General features: G+C 40.1%; 2 protein-coding genes across 10 annotated transcripts in view; both read left to right on the top strand.

Moving 5' to 3' along the window:
• The window catches only part of TRIM2 (tripartite motif containing 2), a 161,841-nt gene extending 156,990 nt beyond the window's left edge, over window positions 1–4,851 (top strand). For all 9 annotated transcript variants that reach the window (XM_064489100.1, XM_031464487.2, XM_064489333.1 and 6 more), the window contains exon 12: window positions 327–4,851. In XM_064489100.1, the coding sequence (XP_064345170.1) occupies window positions 327–479 (153 nt within the window). In that variant the 3' untranslated portion in view covers window positions 480–4,851. The remainder of the gene's footprint in view (window positions 1–326) is intronic.
• Window positions 4,852–15,663: 10,812 nt separating this feature from the next.
• Window positions 15,664–18,055, top strand: part of MND1 (meiotic nuclear divisions 1) — a 60,073-nt gene continuing 57,681 nt past the window's right edge. Inside the window, exon 1 of the mRNA XM_031464463.2 lies at window positions 15,664–15,743. Coding sequence (XP_031320323.1) covers window positions 15,741–15,743 — 3 coding nt within the window. The 5' untranslated portion in view covers window positions 15,664–15,740. The remainder of the gene's footprint in view (window positions 15,744–18,055) is intronic.

The raw sequence follows: 18,055 nt of genomic DNA, 5'->3' as shown, positions 1-18,055 counted from the left end.
TGGTGAAAGACTGAAGTCTTTTCCTCTAAGATCAGAATAAGGCAAGGATGTCTGCTCTCACCATTCTTATTCAACATAGTGCTGGAAGTTTCAACCAACACAATAGAGAAAGAAAAGGAAATAGCAAGCTTACAAATTAGAAAGAAATAAACTCTCCCTATTTCTAGATAACATGATTATTTACGTTAAAAAAACTCAAGAAACCTACGAAACAGTAGCTAGAATGAATAAGTGAGTTCAGCAAGGTCACAGGGGACAAGGTCAACATACAAAAATCATTGTATTACTCTAACTTTCCCCATCACACTCTGACTCTGTATTTACAGGTTTTCGATGGAAGTGGATCATTTTTGTCCTACATCAACACATCTGCCGACCCACTCTACGGCCCCCAGGGCCTGGCCCTCACTTCAGACGGCCACGTGGTGGTTGCAGACTCTGGAAACCACTGTTTCAAGGTCTATCGGTACTTACAGTAACAGCGGGCAGCTGGACACCTACTTAGAAAGATCTTACAGTATAAACTGGAATGGATATCTCAACGCAGGACCAGAATTATACGAGACTTTTCGTGCTAGAAGGAATCATTGGTGAACTTTCCAAGGTTATTTCTGAATGTAACCATTTCCTTAAAAACTGCATATGTGATTTCTGTAATCCACATTTAGGGTTTAAACAAAGGAAATCTCTTCTACTGAATCTACAGAAACTGCAGAGTTTTACACCTGTGAACTTGGCTTATGGGACAGGGATTTATGTAGTGAAACTAATTTTGCAAATCAAACAAGCATTAAAAAACAACTAGAATATTTAAAGGTATTTGTTCATCCTGTGAGTGGTAGCTTTTGCGCAGAGCTTCCAAAAACAAAACAGAAAGAAAATCTGTTGTAGTTACATACTTTATTTAACCTTGGTCACAAGACCCAGGGGATCTTCAAACCTCACTTTGACAGTGGGTATTACCCTTGTGACATTTTTTTTGGTTATCAACAACTACATGTAAATTACTTTAGGAAAGAAGAAAACTGTCTTGCAAAATCCTCTCAGCTGGGATGAGCAAGCCTCTTGAGTTTAGCACTTAAAAATCAATGCAAATTTCCCATCCTTTCTGGGTTAGATCAGAGCCCTTTTTTGTGTGTTCTTTTCACCTCTCTCCTGCTCACCTTGTATCACACACACAAAAAAAATACAAAGTATATTTTCAGGGAAACCTGAAATTCCTAATACTTTGAAAAGCATATTACAATAGTAATGCTACCTTTTGGTAAACCAACATCCCTGTTAACTCCAGATTAATACACTGGACTGGAAGCAAGAAAAAGTTAGTCACGTTTTATGTGCCACGTTCTCACACGTACCTGTCTATCCTCTTCCACTTCATGGACGCGAAAGCTTTACCTCCTGCAAAATGTCAGCACACGTAGTAGGACACCAGTATCCTAGGACAGAGAGCCATAAGCAGCCCTTTGGAGGACTGATGGTGTCAACCAAAGGCATGTGATTGATTAATGGTTTTCCCCTTAGAAAGCAAGTGTTACCAAAGTTGTGTTATCTTGAAAGCATTACAGGTAAGGGCATGTTATGGTTATTTATCGTTGTCTAATGACTAGTAGAGGCATTAAAGGACTATGTATACGTGATTAGGGTAAGGTAGAATGTATCATATATATATATATATATATAGCTGAATCTTTGGTTACTGAAATAGGCAGCACTCTGAAAGACAGAAGCATCGGCCAGCCTTTCCGCAACACGTTCTTTGCAGCGCAGTTTAAAGCCGTCCCGGTAGAGCAAACCCTAAAGCAGCTGTAATTTTTGCCATTTTCCAGGAATGCTGGTATCGGCTGACTTTCTGTCAGAAAAACGGCCTTCTGTGCTTTCAAAAACAAAACAAAACAAAAAAACAAAAACAGGTGGAAAGAAGAAAGTTGAACTGGAGTTACATTTCATTTAAACTAAGTATAAGTGCATTTTGCGAAATGTTGAGAATAATTTAGTCAATCGTTAATCCGTCACTGATACTGTAAAATAGGAGTGGTCTGTTTCCACTGTTTAATTTTCTACTCAGTTCTACCAAATAGGATGTCAGGTTTGGCATTTTCGATAATGACTTTGGGACCTTTTTCACTGAAAGCACCTTAGAACTATACTACAAGGAAACACTTCCCATACATATAACTCTATGAATGTGATGTTTATTTCTATTAATTTATAATTCAGCCATTCTCTTATATAGGACTTTTAAAAATTTAAAATGGAAATCTAGCTACTTCCAATTATCTATCAAATTTCTTATGCCCAAATCAGCCTCTGAAAAAAATTTTTTTTCAGGAAGATTTATGTTTAGGTTTCGTATTTTTTAGTTAGGTAGAGTTTTCAAAATATTTGAGACTGTCTGTGATAAAGTTATAAAATTAAATAAATTTTTAGAATGTTAAACTAAGACACTGTTTCCTAATGTCAGTGCTAAATAAGTCTTTGCATTTAAACATTCATATTTAATGAGTGCCTATGGGATGCCAGGCACTGTTCTAGGCACTGAGGATAAAGTGATGGATAAAACAGACAGAAATCCCTGCCCCTTTGGAGTTTTCACTCTAGGGAGGGAGTTGCATTTTACCATTTACTAGTGTTCTGCATAAAAGCTAATAAGCTAAACTCTTGATAGCTCCTGGAAAGTTTAAAAGAAAACTTTTTAAATTAGTTAAATTAATTTTAGTTTATTTTTCCCAAGTGAAAACAGCTTCCTATTTAGATTCTGTCACAGGCCATTGATCTTAAGATTAGTTTACTTTAAAGGGGTTTTTTGCACATTTAAGTTATACTTGTGAATTCTGAAATTTACCAGCCATCATACCGTATCAGACTGGATATCTTAGTAGTAGATTGAATACAAAACGAATTTTTTTACACGGCAATATTGGAATGAAACTGGAATGAAAGAAGAAATACTTTGATTCAGACCTGTTCCACTCTCTGTTTCTAAAACATAGGCTACGAGCACTCCAGGAAACACTATATTTTTCCCCAAAATATATGTAATCATATATGTTAAAGTATAGGTAACATTTCAAATTTGGATATATATGTGCATTTACTGTATTTCTTGGTAAACATATTTTAGGGGAAAAGTGCTGCTGATAAGGTACGAATAGACAAGATTTAAATGAAATTGTGTCACATTCTATGGAAAATGGTTTCTGGTAAACTGAGAAGGCTATTAAAATAAGTGACTTTTTTTCTGGGCTACCATTATTGTTTGATTTCTCTTTGTCAAGTGTACAGAACCTGTCATACATTCATGATAAGTAGCACTGAAAATTACCCATTCGAATTTCCCCTGGGCACTTACGGCAAAATATTGCCAGTTAGAATGTAAAGGTCAGTGACAACGCATTCCCTCCCCCAGTTACTAGCTACGGATGCTAGTAACTGCATCTCTGATACAGCCTCCCCTGCTGGACATGGGGAGTTGGGAGGAGAGTCGCTTGACCGTCTAGAAACACATGAATAAAACCTTTATGACTGTTAGCCATTGAAAAACATGGTTCTTAGTATCTTAATCAAAACTTTAGTCTCTAGTAACTAAAGTCCCCAAGTTTTCTTATTTCAGTTTACTCTTTGACTAGATTTGAGGCAAATCAACGCTAACAGGTCCATGCAAATAGAAGACACTTGCTTCTACTACTGGAGATACAGGGTATGTCCTAACGGAGTTAGATGGAATAGTAGTGCAGAAGCAAGTGTCTATGGCTCCTTAATACTGGAGGATTCATGCAAATGCTTTGGTAATGCCTATCGAGTTAATGGGAGGAAATAGCAAATAAACATCAGGTAATCCACAGATTACTTCAGATGGGAAAAGTCTTTATGTACATTTGAACTCTATAATATCCTCCCTACTCACCAGCTTCTGAAAAAGGAGGAATATTTTTAGTTTAATAATTTAAAAATACATTTCCAGGTAGGATAAAACGGAAGCTACTTGCTGCAAACATCATCTAATTTTGCTTAAAATCAAAAGTCGTAATACTGTTGCATTCTGTAAATGTTGCAGGGTTTTAAACTTTACAATTATTTTAATATTTTTGATAACTAGGAATCTAGCATTGCCATAAAGGAAACTAAGTGCCCATTAAAGATTTGTTTGGTATAAATAAATAATTTTTTGTTTTGTTTTAAATGGCAGTAAGCTACAAATCATGATGTTAATCTAACTTTCTGAAGATGAATTGTGTGGCAGTGATTGTGGTCTGTTTGTGGAGAATGTTTGAGAGCTATTAATATTCTGAAATAGATTAATAAATTGGCTATGTTGTTCCAATGAATGTACAGCACTTCCATTAACTTTTGAAAGCAACACAGCCTTAAACTCAACGTCTTTGCTTTATGACATGGGAATGTTCTGTCATCAACAGAGTGTATTCTTAGAATTCTTTGTATCATTCTCAATTCTATAGCCTTTCAATCCTATGTATGAATATGAGGGAGTTTTGCTTCTTTTTTTTTTCTTTTTAAATTTTATACATTCCATCTTAATAGGTCTGTTTCATACGTTCTGTGTGTACAACACTAAGTCTTGTGCTCTCTGACATTGATACTGATACATTCTCATCATTTGTTCCTTTATGAATCAAAATGCTGACTGCCTATTTAAAGAAAAGAATGAACGCTCTGCATCAAAGTGTTTGTACGTTCGTAGCTACATACGTACCACAGTATTTTGGATGCTTTAGTCTACAATAAATCCTTAAATTAATTCTGTCTTGAAGATAGGAGAAACAAGATTCGTGTGTATACCTTTACCATGCACAAAATCTCAAGTCCTTACAATAAAGCTTGTTTTCTCCATTTCCAGAGTGAATGTTTATTTATTTAACCTATTGTTCTCTTTCTTGGTGAAGGAAAATGAAGTTATGTTCGAGAACACGTGGAAGACGTCAGTACCTCAACCAAATTGTTTATACTAGTGAGAAAAGGCTGAGTGAACGGGACTGTGTTCTAAATTTCTCTTTCTGATGGTTTGTTTTTAGTGTTTAGAAAAGCAACAGATGTCTGTATATTAATTTTGTATCCTACAACTTTACTGAATTCAGTTTTAGTTCTAATAGTTTTTTGGTGGCATCTTGAAGATTTTCTATGTATTGTATCATGTCATCTGCAACCAGTGATGGTCTTCATTTCCAGTTTGGATTCCTTTTATTTCTTTTTACTGTCTGATTGCTCTGGCAAGGGCTTCCAAAACTATGCTGAATAAAAGTTATGAGAGTGGACATCATTGTCTTGTTCTTGATCTTAGAGAAAATGCTTTCAGCTTTTCACCATTGAGTATTTTGAGTGTAATGTTAACTGGGGGCTTATTATATATAGCCTTTAATGTGTTGAGGTATGTTCCCTCTATTCCCACTTTGAAAGTTTTTATCATGAATGAATGTTGAATTTTGTCAAAAGCTTTTTCTGCACCTACTAAGATGATCATATGGCTTTTATTCTTCAGTTTGTTAATGTGCTGTATCGCATTGGTTGATTTGTGGATACTGAAAAATCCTTGCATCCCTGGGATAAATCCCACTCGATCATGGTGTGTGATCGTTTTAATGTATTGCTGGATTCAGTTTGCTAATATTTTGTTGAGGATTTTTGCATCTATGTCCCTCAGTGATACTGGCCTATAATTTTTTTTTTTTTTGGTCATATCTTTGTCTGGTTTTGTTATCAGGGTGCTGCTGGCCTCATAGAATGAGTTCAGAAGTGTTCCTTCCTCTGCAGTTTTTTGGAATAGTTTGACAAGGATAGATGTTAACTCTTCTCTAAATGTTTGGTAGAACTCACCTGTAAAGTCATCTGATCCTGGTCTTGCTGTTCTATAAACCTCTCTCTTAGAACTGCTTTTGCTGCATCCCGTGGATTTTGGATTGTTGTGTTTTCATTTTCCTTTGTCTCCAGGTATTTTTTAATTTCTTCTTTGATTTCTTCGGTGACCCACTGGTTGTTTAGTAGCATATCGTTTAGCCTCCACCTGTTTGTGTTTTTGCAGTTTTTTTTCTTATAGTTGATTTCCAGTCTCATAGCATTGTGGTCAAAAAAGATGCTTGATATGATTTCAGTACTCTTAAATTTACCAAGACTTATTTCATGGACTAGCGTGTGATCTGTCCTGGAGAACAGTCCATGTATTTGAAAAGAAGATATATCCTGTTGCTTTTGGATGGTATGTTCCATAAATATCTATTAAGTCCATCAGATCTCATATGTCATTTAAGGCCAGTGTTTCTATATTGATTTTCTGTCTGGATGATCTGTGTATTGATATAAGTGGGATATTAAAAGTCCCCTACTATTATTATGTTACTGTCAGTTTCTCCCTTTATGTCTGTTAATATTTGCTTTTTGTATATAAGTGGTCCTATGCTGGGTGCATATGTATTTACAGTTGTTATATCCTCCTCTTGGATTGATCCCTTAATCATTATGTAATGTCCTTCTTTGTCTCTTGTAATAGTCTTTCTTTTAAAGTCAATTTTCTCTGATATTAGTAATACAACCCTGACTTTTTTTTTCACATTTGCATGGGATACCTTTTTCTATCCCCTCACGTTCAGTCTTTGTGTGTCTTTAGATTTGAAGTGAGTTCCTTGTAGGCAGCATATTTATGGGTCTTGTTTTTGTGTCCGTTCAACCACTCTGTCTTTTGATTAGAGCACTTAATCCGTTTACATTTAAATTATTGACATGTATGTATTTATTGCCATTTTGTTCATTGTGCTATAGTTCTTTTTTGTTCCTCTCTTCCTTTCTTCTCTTCACTTATGATTTGATGACTATAGTTAATGTTTGGATTTCTTTCTCTTTTTTGTGTGTATATCTATAATAGATTTTTAGTTTGTGGTTATCATGAGGTATATACACACACACACACACATGATTATTTTAAGTTGCTGATTCTTAGTTTCAAACACATTTTAACAGCCCTGCGTTTTTGCTCCTCCCTTCGCAATTGCTGTTTTTGACGTATTTTATATCTGTCTGTTTTGTGTGTCCCCTAACTGCTTAATGTGGATATAGATGACTTTACTACTTTCATCTTTTAACCTCCTTACTAGCTTTGAACGTGGTTGATTTACTACCGTTACTGTATATTTGCCTTTTCCAGTGAGCTTTTTCCTTTCATAATCTTCATGTTTCTAGTTGTGGCCTTTTCTCTTTTCCGTAGAGAATTCTAACCTTTCTTGTAAAGCTGGTTTGGTTGTGCTGAACTCTTTTAGCTTTTGCTTGTCTATAAAACTTCTCATCTCTCCATCAAATCTTAATAAAAGCCTTACTGGGTAGAGTATTCTTGGTCGTAGGTTTTTCTGTTTCATCATTTTAAATATATTGTGCCGCTTCCTTCTGGCCTGCAGAGTTTCTGCTGAAAAGTCAGCTTTAGAGGATAGCCTTATGGGAGTTCCTTTGTGTGTAACTTGTTGCTTTACCCATGGTGCTTTTAATATTCTCTCTTTGTCTTTAATTTTTGCCGATTTAATTATAGTGTGTCTTGGTGTGGTCCTCTTTGGGTTGATCCTGTTTGGGGCTCTCTGTGCTTCCTGGATTTGGATGTCTGTTTCCTGTCCCAAGTTAGGGAAGTTATCAGCTATTATACCTTCAGATATATTCTCTGTCCGTGTCTCTCTCTCCTCCTTCTGGGACCCCTATAATGTGAATGTTCGCATGCTTGATGTTGTCCCAGAAGTCTCTTAAACTGTCTTCATTTCTCTCCATCCTTCTTTCTGTTCATCTTCAGTGATTTCCACTACTCTGTCTTCCATCTCACAGATCCATTCTTCTGTATCATTTAGTCTACTGTTGGTGCCTTCTAATACATTTTTATTTTAGTTATTGTACTCTTCATCTCTTGTTTGGTTGTTCTTTATGTTTTCTAACTCTGTTAAAAACTGCTAACTTCTCACTGTGTTCATCCATTCTTCTATAGAGTTCTTTGATCATATTTACTGTCATTAGCTTGAACTCTTTCTAGAGTAGATTGCCTTTCTCCATTTCATTTAGTTCTTCTGGGGTTTCATCTTGTTTCTTCATTTGGAACATGTTTATCTGTCACCTCATCTTGCCTAACTTGCTTTTTTATTTCTGTCTTATCTGGTAGGTTGGTTACGTTTCTGGACCTAGGAGGACTGGTCTTTTTTAGGAGACGTCCTGTGCATCCCAGCAGCACACTCCCCTCTGGTCACCAGAGCTGTATGCTCTAGGAGTGTCTCCGTATGGGCTGCGTGGGTCCTTCTGTTGTGTGGGCTGACTACTATGGGTGGTCCAGTAGGCGTGACTTGCCCCTGGTCTGGTTAGCTGTCAGGCCCTGCCTTATGGGGAGGCCGCTGACCACTGGTTGGTGGGACGGGGTCACAGGGTGGCTGGCTTCAGAAATTCGCGAGGCCTCAGGACTAATTCTTGTAAAGGACTCTTGTCTTTCTTCATTGATTGTAAACAAGTAGTTGACTTACAGTTATGCATACAACATTTTTCCTGATGTATTTATAGGCTTTTTGGTTTTTCATTAAGCCTGTGATTTGTATTTTGTGTAATGAAATGAAAACTAAGTTTATCATAATTAGAGTAGCCTGTTAAAAATGGAGGGACACTCCAAAAATTTTGTTGTTTTGTTTTTTGGAGGGTTGAAACAAATTCATCATAGATTGAAAGTCAGAAAGAGATGACCTAAATTAGTCTTGGAAGGAGAGATGAAACAACAAAAATGAGAAAATGACAAAATGTGGCACTGCTAACTAGTAATTGTGAACATTGATATTATTGACAGCTAATTCCATTCTTCATTTATTTTTTTTTTTCTTTTAACCAAGCAGATACTGTTGCAATCATGGGCTCTTTGGAGGTTTTCAGAGCCAGACTGAGAGTAGGGCATTCCTGATATAAGCCACTTGCCCCAGGTTTTAGCATATCTCAGATTGCTTTTTAGGAACTCGGTTCACGTAAAGCCAGAGGCATCGCTTTCCAGAGCAGACAAAGGGTTCAATTAAAGCTGTAGTTTGTTATCGCCTAGGTTAAGAGGCAGGAAGGACAATCAACATTCTATTGTCAACCCCAGCTCGCTCTTTCTTTTTTGCTGCTATAATCTGAACAAATGTCCGACCACCTATGGTACACCACACTTTGGGCTAGGGGTTAAAAGGCTGTTAGGATGAAAAATAAAGCCTGTAACTTCTGAGAACTCACAGTCTGGTTGGAGAACGAGACCAGGTAATTACAATACTGTGAGCTGCCTTTATAGACCTACATTAGCAAATATTTGCTGAGTCTAGTATGCTTGGGTCCTGTTCTCGCCACTGGGGAACAGCAGTAAATAAAAAAGGCCTGTTCTCATGGAGCTTTATTCTACTTTGGTGAGACTTATGTGAATATATGTAGGGTTGGCTACATAATTTGTGACACCTAGTACAAAATAAAAATACAAAGCTCCTGGTTCAAAAGGAATGAAAGAGACTTTTTCCTTTCTTGTGGTCTCCGTTTCAACCTGTGGTGGTGGGTGTTTATTCGCTACTTAATGTCACGCTCCCTTAGGTAGAAGGATACTCGCTGGGTAAACAAAGACCCTCACATACACCTGAGACCCCACGCCGCGACTCACACTCGCCCCATGCTTGTGCCCAGCCCCTCACCAGGAGTGGAGGGTGGCAAGGGTTGCTGGGTGGAGCCAGGGATGCTGGCAACTGAGAGCACATCCTGGGAGAAGGCAGAGAGGTGGTGTTGGGGGGCCCACCTGTGAGCCAAGGCTTGCTAAAAGAGGGCCAGAACACATGAGTTGTCCAGGGAAGAACAAAATGTTCAATACCGTGAGGCCAGCGGATGGTCAAGAAGAAATGATAAGAGCTGAGGCAAGGTTACAAAAATGACTTAGCTACTACTGGGGGTGTTTTCAAGGAGTTTACATCCCAGATGGAAATATGAAAAGAGCATCAATTATTGTAATACAGAGCAAATTAAGGTAAGAGTAATAAAAGAAGTGTCAATAAGGCATGATGGAAAATCCAAGTTTATCACATAATTGATTGGGATAGTCCTGCTTTATACTTACTGTCCCAGCATAATTATAAAGAGCAGTTTTTCATCCCCAAGAGTGTCCTCATTTGAATGTGAAATTATATTCTCACTCTCTACCAGTTTTCTCAGCCTTTCTCCCCGTTATCATTCCCCCAAGGAGCTTTTATAGACATATTTTTCCTAATTTTTCTTAATCACTCCTCACTCCCACCCCATGACATTTTAATACCAGAGATATACTTTATATTTGTTTCTGTGCTACAGCTCTTTGGAGGTTCACAAACCAAGATTTTTTTGGCCCCCAGGAACCAGTTTTGATCTTTCCACCCTTGAAACTAATGCTCTGCACAAATGACATCAGAGTATTGTCACCTCCAACTCAGGAGACATAGTGTGACTAAGAGGTTGATAATGTTGACTATTTCTTCCTTGAAATTTTCTTCTCTCTTGGTTTTTCATTCTCCTACTTCTGTTCCTACCTCTTCTCTCTGTCTCCTTCAAATGATGTTCCTTTCTCTTCCTAATGAAGAAGCTTTCTTTTTTCTTAATAAAGAAGCTTCTCCTATAGGTTATGCTTTTTTTCCAAGAGAAGATCCCATTGGGTCAGTTTGTCACAGTCCAAGGCCATCCTGGCCACCTCAGAGGCAAGTGGCCTCCTTTATCTTCAGCCTATACATGTAGCTTTTGGTTTGAGCACCCTGGTCTGGTTGTATGGCCCAGCTGGAAGAGAGTTCATCAGGTGGATTTGGCAAGAACCACAACTGTAAGCAGAAAGAATGCTGGGAGTTTCAAGGCTCAGAAAGCAAAGGGCCCGGGAGGCACCTAAAGCTTCAGAGCATCCTGTCCAGTGAGTTCTGTCCTCAGGTGTTGTCTCTCCTATGTTTTCTTGAGACGTCCACAAACTTCCATCCTCTTGGGCAAAAAAGATGGGTTTATAAAGATTTTTAAATGCCCAAACTGAAAAGTGAAAGTCATTTGTGGCTCTTCCTTCCTGGACACCTCAGAGGCAAGTGGCTCAAGTGGAAACTGTTTCATCCTCATTGCTTCCTCACTCCCAGAGCAAGTCATGAATTTTTTGGTTTCCCAGTGCATATACTTAAACTCTACTGTATGTAGCCTATTAAGTGTGCAATAGCATCATGTCTAAAACGACAATGTGTATACCTTAACTTCTAAATACTTCAGTGCTAAAAATAAAAAGCTAACTATCATCTGAGCTTTCAGTGAGTTGTATCTTGATGCTGGTGGAGGGTCTTGCTTCCATGTTGGTGGTTGCTGGCTGATTAGGATGCTGGTTGCTGAAGGCTGGGGTGGCTGTGGCAATTTCTTAAAATAAGACAGGAGAGTCTGCTGCATCGATTAACTCTTCCTTTCATGAACGGTTCCTCTGTAATATGTAATGTTATTTGATAGTATTTTACCCACTGTGGAATGTCTTTCAAAATTGGAGTCAGTCCTCTTAAACCCTACCACTGCTTTATCAACTAAGTTTATGTAATATCTAAACACTTTGTTGTCATTTCAACAGTCTTTACAGCATCTTCACCAGGAGTAGATTCCATCTCAAGAAACCACTTTCTTTGCTCATCCATAAGAATGGATAACTCCTTATCCATTCAAGTGTCATCATGAGATTGTAGCAATTCAGTGTCATCTTCAGGCTCCACTTCTAATTCTAGTTCTCTTGTTGTTTCCACCACATCTGCAGTTCCTTCCTCCACTGAAGGCTTGAACCCCTCAAAGTCATCCATGAGGATAGGAATCAACTTCTTCCAAACTCCTTTTAATGTTCATCCTTGACCTCTTCCCATGAATCACAAACATTCTTAATGGCATCTAGAATGGGGAATCCTTTCCAGAAGGTTTTCAGTTGACTTTGCCCAGATTCATCAGAAAAAAAAAATCACCAACTATAGACTTACAAAACGTATTTCTTAAGAGTTGGAAGTCAAAATTACCCCTTGATCCGTGGGCTACAGAATGGATGTTGTGTTAGTAGGCATAAACATTCATCTCGTTGTCCATCTCCATCAGAGTTCTTGGGTAGCCAGGTGCACAGTCAATGAGCAGGAATATTTTTAAAGGAATCTTTTCCCTGACCTGATTTGATCTCTTTTGAAAAGAGTTGAGGCCTTGCTCTGGGTTAGACTTGGGCTTAAGGAAATGTTGTGACTGTTTTGATCTTTTATCCAGATCACTCAAACTTTCTCCATATCAGTATAAGGCTGTTTCACTTTCTTATCATTTGTGTGTTCACTGGAGTAGCACTTTTCATTTCCTTCTAATTTTTTTCCCCTTTGCATTCACAATGTGGCTGTTTGGTGAAAGAGCCTAGCTTTCAGCTTGCCCCTGCTCTTGACAGGCCTTCCTCATCAAGCTTAGTCTGTTCCAGCTTTTGATTTAAAGCGAGAGACCTGTGACTCTTTCTTTCACTTGAACACTTAGCAGCCATTGTACAGTTATTTACTGGCCTAGTTTCAATACTGTTTTGTCTCAGGGAATAGGGAGGCCCGAGGGAAGGTAGAGAGATGAGGAAATAGCCAGTGGAGTGGTCAGAACACACATAACAAGCTCTCTGTCTTACATGGGCATGGTCTGTGGTGCCCTGAAACAGTTACAATAGTAACATCAAAAATCATTGATCACAGATCATCAGAACAGATATAATAATAATGAAAAAGTTAGAAATACTGCAGGAATTCCCAAAATGTGACACAGAGACACAAAGTGAGCCAATGCTGTTGGAAAAATGGCATTGATAGCCTTGCTGGGTGCGGGGTTGCCACAAACCTTCAATTTGTAAACAACACAGTATCTGCTAAGGGCAATAAGTGAAGCATAAGAAAAAGAGGGGTGCCTGTACCAGCACATCTTTGTCTCAGGCTTTGTTTTTCTGGGTACTCAATCTAAGATAAGCAGGGGATACTGGGTTCCTAGGTTCCTGATCTAGAAGGAAGGTTGTGGGTAATAGATGGGTATGTCCCTTTGACCCTGCAGACCCCTTGGCTATGGGGCAGGATGTGGCTGGGGTGGGGCCAACATGGCCTCTACAGAGCAAGGTCTAGGGTGAGGGCCAGGTGCCCAGATGGAAGGGCAGCAATGGCTGGAGTATAAACTGCTTAAGGGTGTGTGTGGGCTTTCTGGTTCATCCTCACACATTCTGCAGGCAGCAGATACTCAGATTTTAAAAAGTGGAATTGATGTATGCTTAAGGATTTTGTAAAACACAAATGTGTGCAATAAACAAATGCCATTTGGGTAGTGTAACAAATGTAAGATGGTAGATACAAGATCCAAATTCATGAGTATTTCTCAGATGCTACAAATATTTATTTCCTTTTATACTTAACTTATACACCACATCTGCCTGCCCTGTAATCTTGCAAAATTTGGAGTGTCTCAAGACATCTGCATGGTATATCAGATGATTTCAGAATCATACTGGTGAAAATAGTAAATGGGAAAGAACTACTCAATGCAAATAAAGATTTTTAAAAGCAAAATATCCTTCGGGTTTTCACCTGAAAATTGTATCACGATATTTCTAAGTCAAGGACAAGATGGTGCTCTTGGATACCTGGTATATTTATTTAATACACATTTACTGAGTGTTCATCACATGTCAGGCACTGTGCTAGGCTTTGGTGATACAAAACTGGTTGGTTTAGTCTCTGACATTATAGGGAAGCTGTCCAAGTAAATAATTACAAAATGGATCTGGGGTGCTGTGATAAAACTACAGAGATCCTATCTGCTTGTGGGATGGGGGTGAAGAGGCAGAGAGAAAAAGATTCCTGGAGGTGACACAGGAAAAAGAATGTGGGGCGAGAGGATGGCCATGTCCTAGGTCTCGGTTGAGTCTCTGGGACAAATCCCATCAAGTGTGGGTCCTTAGCTTCACACAGGAAAGAATTCAAGAGTGAGCCACAGTTGAGTAAAGGTAGATTTATTCAGAGAGATACATACTCCATAGACAGGATGCAGGCTGTCTCAGAAGGTGAGAGAAAGGCCATGAGGTGTGGGAATTGGGTGCTCAGTTTAAAGTGAATGTTGATATACACTCCATAGACAGACGGTGGTCCATCTCAGAAAAAAGAGTTCCCCCAAGGGGTGGTGTTGCTAGTTTTTACATGCTTGATAACCCCATATGCTAACAAGTGGGAGGACTATTCCAAATACTTTGGGGAGGGGGCTGGGATTCCCAGGAATTGGGCCACTGCCCACTTTTTGACCTTTTATGGTCAGCCTCAGAACTGTCATGGCGTCTGTGGGAAGACTACCATGTTAATATATTACAGTGAGCGTATAATGAAGTTCAAGGTCTACTGGAAGCCAAATCTCCATCTTGGCTCTCAAGGTCTACTGGGAGTTGAATTTTCTGCCATCTTGGTGTTAATGGTTGTGTCATTCCTTGAATGTCGGTGCCCTGTCCCCTTCCTGTGTGACAGGCTCACTTAAGCTATTTAAAGGATGGTTAAGAGTTAGCCAGGTGAAGAAAGGCTGTTCTTCATGGAGCAGATGAGGTGGGGCAGACAGAGCAAAGGCAAGGCTTCCCACAAATGCCACCTTTATGATTTTTGAAAACTCTGTACAGCACTAGTGTAAGTACTTCATAGTTTTCTTAAATGTCACTTTCACTTCTGAGTGACGTACCTACTTCAGCTGTATCTTAATGCATGAGAATTCTAGGGTATGGCGTATAATTACACATTTTCTAGTTCTAATATTAAAACACTTTCTAAATGTCTACCGTTTTACAATTTTTAAATCTTCTCATGTACCATCAATTGAATTGTATTGAACTCAAGGAAAAACTAAATAGAACTCTAAGCAATTATATATATATATTCCCTTACTGTGCTTCCATAAGATGCAACAGGGACAAATTCCTGTATTAGATGCCACTCGTTGTTTCTAGTAAAATTAAACTTTAAAATGGTTCAAAATCCCGTACAATTATTTTCAAAATAACTGAAAGGTCTGAGTTAATGTCACCTTGAGGCAAAGGGACCTGAGCTTTTGATCTGAATCCTTATCTGTTGTCAAGTAACGACGTATTCTATTTTCGACCGTTTTGATTTAAAATTCATTCTCCTTTATTAAAAAAAAAAAACTAAGGGAAAGACAAACATACAAACTGATTTTTAAAAGCTGTAAAAGCTGTGGACAGCGATGGGGAAGATGAGACATGAAATTAGAGAGAAGCCGCCCCAGACCTGGCAAATCCGGATGTTGGGATGCTGTGTTTCCTTCCCCAGCAGCCAAACTGCCTGTTTTTTAAGGCAAACTTAGGCCGCGTTTCCGCTAAGCGAGGAACGACCTAAAAGCGAGGACTCAAGGCTTTCTTTTAAAAAAAAAAAAAAAAAAAAAAAAGAGGCACTTTCGGCGCGGAGAACGGAAGAGGCGGAAGCAGCTGGGAGACCTAGCTCGCCAGCAGCTGGAGTCAACCAAGCGGAGGCCGGCCGGCCAGGCAGGCCCCGCCCCCAGGAAAGGCCCCGCCCCGCCCCGCCCGGCCGCTTGACGGAGACGCCAGGGGACGCTGCACGCCGTTGGGGTGAGGGCCGGCCTCTCTTCCCCGCCTCCTCTCCTCTGCTCCGCCCCCGGGGCGGTGTTGGCGCCAAAATCAAACCCGCTTGCGCGCCCCGCCCCTGCCGCGCGCAGGCCCCGCCGCCGGAAGCCGCGCCGCCCGCGCCATGGTAAGAGCCGGGAGCTCGCCCCGCGGTCCCCCTCCTCCCCAGTCACCGGGCCGCCGAGCCCCTCGGCCGCGTGGGACCCCGGTTCGGTGTTGGCCGCCCTGGCGGGCTGTGGGGCCGCTCCCTCGCCCGGTGGACACCCCCCGGCCACCCCACGCTTTCCGGCTCCCGCGGCCCGAGCCGGGAGGCTGAGGCGCCGCGCTGGGACCCCCGCCCGTCTGCCCCGGCGCCCTCCCGGGCGGGTTAGGTTAAAGACGGGAGCGTTCGAGAACGTGCCCCGAGTATCTCCCAGACCCTGCAGTCTGGCCGGCAGAAAGACCACGAGTCACTCCGGAGCAGCTCCTCGCCGCTAAAGGCGCAGCCGCGGGATGAGAACCGGAGGAGTTGGTGTCGGCGGGCAGGGCCGGGGCCGCCTCGGCTCCCAAGTGGCTCGGTTGGTCTTTGCCGTTTGAGTGCTTTCATGTTGTAATCGGTAGAGCGCATTTCAGGATCGCGCACGATTTCCAGAGTAACCTAACGAATCTTCACTTTATGCCAGTTAGATGATTTCTGTGAAAATGTGTTTTTTTTTTTTTTGTTTTTTGTTTTTAACAAAGGGCAGGAATCGCTGCCGTTTTGTGCTTCAAAAGGACGGCCGGCTGGTAGGGAGAGTCGCTTTGTTAGGGAAGCACCGTACAGACTTAGTTTTCCTTGCATGCCATAATGGTTTAAGTCTTGGTAAGATACCAGATTGTCTCCTTTTATGAATTTAATGTCTTTCTGCTCATCCAGTCATTTTCATAAACCTTCAGTTTCATCCCACCCCTCGCTTCTATTGGTAGAGAATCAACATGTAGTGAAATAGATCTAAGATTTTAATATCTTAATTAAGTGGCCGTTATTTTGCAAGCTGATGGTGGACAGGGACCTGGGTTGTACGGTGTTTATTTGAGGATACTTGTCCAGATGTAATTATAACTGATAACGGCTTCTTTGTGGTTAAACCAACAACCCAGCCACCTGGGCATTAAATGATACAAGAAGCCAAACAGGTTTACGCTTAAATCTGTTACCAGTGCTCTGTGGTATCTATTTCTCCTTATAGAGCCACTGGCCTGATACAACTGAGAACTATGCAGCACACGTGTGTGAAATTTTTTTTGTTTTTGTCTTTTTACTTAAGCTCTCTCTACACCTGAATCATCTAATACTAAAAACTTTTGGTAAGATACATACTTATTGTCACATATTACTAAGAAATAAGTTTCGAATTATGTTGATCAAAGGTAACTTGTTCTCTTCCCTTATTTTGAATTAATAGTTGTTTGTTCCAATTTGGTTGGGCTTGCTGGGTGGAGTTGTTGTAAGTCCAGGCATGTTTTTGGAATTGGAGAACTGCAGGGTGGTCTGCCACTTCTGAGGGCCCCAGGTTTCTCCTTTTAATTTTTCACTATTTTATTGCAGTTGATAACAGGACTGACATTAGGGATTTTCTAACTCCTAATTGGAGAAGATTCCTCCCCCATCCTTAACTGTTTAGTCCTCTTACTTACTAATTTGGTTGGATCTTTAACATACTATCAGGAGATTTTCTTTAATCTTAAATATTAAATGAGCCCTTGCAGATTTTTTTTTTGGAGAAATTTCTAAATATGGATTAATATGGCATCCATTTACATTAGTTACTTTAATTCTGGCCATGGTACTCTCCTGCTGTGGTTAATAATAAAAAAAAAACTACTTCTCACGAAGGAGGCTGATGAATAAATTAGCCTGAAATCCGTGTTAACAGATGATACAGCTCATCCGTATTTCCTGAGTAAGTTTTACAGCTGCTGAGCTGAGAGAAAAGAGCTTTCTTAAAACTGTGAGCTCTCAGGACACTAGATTCTCCTCATTGCCTGCCCTCTGCATGGCAGATTCTTGTGGAGTCTGTGGTCTCTCGAGCAATTTATAATAATACCAAAATGGTAGCCTTTTCTGAGGCTTTGTATCTATTTTCCACTGATGCAGCCACAGACTGGAGTCCTGAAAGGATTTTCACTGCCCTTGACATAACCCAGGTTCTGGGCTGAGAAGAGCTGTGTTCTCAATCCCGGGGCACAATTAAAACACCTCACGATTTTTAAAATATACATGTTCAGGCCATAGCGCCGTCTCAGAGATTCTGATTCATTTCATATGGGATGTGCTTGGGCATCAGTTACTTTTAAATGCTCCTGAGATGATTCTGATCTATGTGGAAGTTTGAGACCAACTGGACCAGAGGAATGAGCTGAATGGACCTTCTAACTGGATGTGAATGGCTTGCTTTATTATGCTGCCAAGGCCGGTGT

This window comes from Camelus dromedarius, chromosome 1, assembly GCF_036321535.1.
Source record: "Camelus dromedarius isolate mCamDro1 chromosome 1, mCamDro1.pat, whole genome shotgun sequence".
Taxonomy (NCBI): Eukaryota; Metazoa; Chordata; class Mammalia; order Artiodactyla; family Camelidae; genus Camelus; species Camelus dromedarius.
The sequence above is the reverse complement of the archived record's forward strand: the minus strand, read 5'-3'. Positions and strand labels throughout refer to the sequence as shown.